This window comes from Acanthisitta chloris, unplaced genomic scaffold (assembly GCF_000695815.1).
Source record: "Acanthisitta chloris isolate BGI_N310 unplaced genomic scaffold, ASM69581v1 scaffold22740, whole genome shotgun sequence".
Lineage (NCBI taxonomy): Eukaryota > Metazoa > Chordata > Aves > Passeriformes > Acanthisittidae > Acanthisitta > Acanthisitta chloris.
In genome coordinates, this window is record NW_008652469.1 from 981 (window position 1) to 2863 (window position 1883).

The 1883-nt window shown below is 60.4% G+C and overlaps 1 protein-coding gene across 1 annotated transcript in view; it reads right to left on the reverse strand.

The window, feature by feature from the left end:
- The window catches only part of LOC103804858 (nicotinate phosphoribosyltransferase-like), a gene marked incomplete at both ends in the record, with an annotated part of 1971 nt that extends 936 nt beyond the window's left edge, over positions 1-1035 (reverse strand). Inside the window, 2 exons of the mRNA XM_009077496.1 lie at positions 727-809; positions 908-1035. Of these exons, the coding sequence (XP_009075744.1) occupies positions 727-809; positions 908-1035 (211 nt within the window). The remainder of the gene's footprint in view (positions 1-726; positions 810-907) is intronic.
- Positions 1036-1883: the final 848 nt, after the last annotated feature.

Sequence of the window (1883 nt, forward strand, 5' to 3'; positions counted from 1 at the left end):
CCTCAGGAGGACCAGGACAGCTCAGAGGGGACAGGGACATCTCTCAGAGGGACTTGAGGGACAGTGGAGACACCTCAGAGAGAGCTGGGGGACAGGAGAACCCTCCCAGGAGGAAATGTGGGGGGACAGGGGAACCACTTGGACCTGCAGAGGACAGAGACATCTCTCAGAGGGACCTGAGGGACAGTGGAGACACCTCAGGGGGACCAGGACAGCTCAGAGGGGACAGGGACATCTCTCTGAGGGACCTGAGGGTCAGTGGAGACACCTCAGAGGGGGCAGGGACATCTCTCAGAGGGACCTGAGGGATGGCAGAGACACCTCAGGGGGACCAGGACAGCTCAGAGGGGACAGGGACATCTCTCTGAGGGACCTGAGGTGGCAGAGACATCTCTCAGAGGGACCTGGAGGACAGGGACATCTCTCAGAGGGACCAGAGGGATGGCAGAGACACCTCAGGAGGACCAGGACAGCTCAGAGGGGACAGGAACATCTCAGAGCATCCTGGAGGACAGGGAGACCCTTCAGGGGACACAGGGTAGAGCTGAAGGACACTTGGGGGACACTGGGGCCCCTCCAGCAGGACAGTGCTCTCATGGACAGTCCCTCAGAGAGGACTTGGAGGGTCACTGTCCCTCCCAGTGCTGTGTCACCCCCAACCCCACCCACTGTCCCTTCCCTGCCCTTCTCCAGCTTCCAGCTGGATTGGGATCATCCCCATCCCACCTAGCATAGCTGACCAGGCACAGCAACGTGGTCTCCAGCAGCTGCACCACCAGCAATGGTCCCTTCACCTGCAGGAATGGCACCTGTGGGGACACCAGGGTGGGGACAACAAGGTGGTGACATCCCTGTCCTCCTCAGGAAGCTGATGGAGGGAGCAGGGAAGGTCTCCAGCGTATCCCACCTTGGCAAAGACGACAGAACCCTCTGGCATGGCTGAGATTGTCACCTCAGAGGCATCCAGGGTGGCCAAGTAGTCAAAGAAAGCATCTTCCACGGTGCTGGGCAGGACGGAGCGCAGGTAGGCCACGTCTGTGGGGACACAGCTTGGTGGCACTGGGGTGGGTGGTCCCCCCCAAGAACCAAGTGGGGCTGAGGGGACATCTCATGGTACCCCCAGCCTGGAGGTCATGGGTGGCACAGCCCTGGTGGTCACCAAGTCCCCTCTGAGGGAGGTAGGAGCAGTGTCCCCCAAGTGTCCTTGAGGGTTGTGGCCACCCTGTCTCCTCTGAAGGGTCTCCTTGTCCACCAGATCCCTCTGAGAGATGTCTCTGTCCCCCCTAAGTCCCCTCTGAGCTCTCCTGTCCCATGTAGGTCACCTTGAGGGATTCTCCCATCCCTCCCAGGTCCATCTAGGAGGGTTCTCCTGTCCCCCAGATCCCTCTGAGAGATGTCCCTGTCCCCCTTAAGTCCCTTCTGAGCTCTGCTGTCCCATGTAGGTCCCTCCAAGGGTTTCCCCCATGCCTAACCAGGTCCTCCTAGGAGGATTCCCCTGTCCCTCAGGTCCTTCTAAGAGATGTCCCTGTTCCCTGCAGCTCCTCCCAAAAGTTTCCCCCATCCCTCCCAGGTCCACCTAGGAGGGTCCTCCTTGTCCCCCACATCCCTCTGAGATGTCCCTCTCCCCCTTAATTCTCCCTGTGACCTCTCCTGTCCCCTGCAGGTCCCTCCAAGGGTTTCCCCCATCCCTCCCAGGTTCATCTAGGAGGGTTCTCCTTGTCCCCCAGGTCCTTCTGAGATGTCCCTGCCCTGTGTGAGCTACCCTGGTCCCCTGCATGTCCCCCAGGTCCTTCTAAGAGATGTCCCTGTTCCCTGCAGGTCCTCCCAAGTGTTCCCCCCATCCCTACCTGGTCCCCATAGGAGGGTCTCCCTGTCCCCCAAAC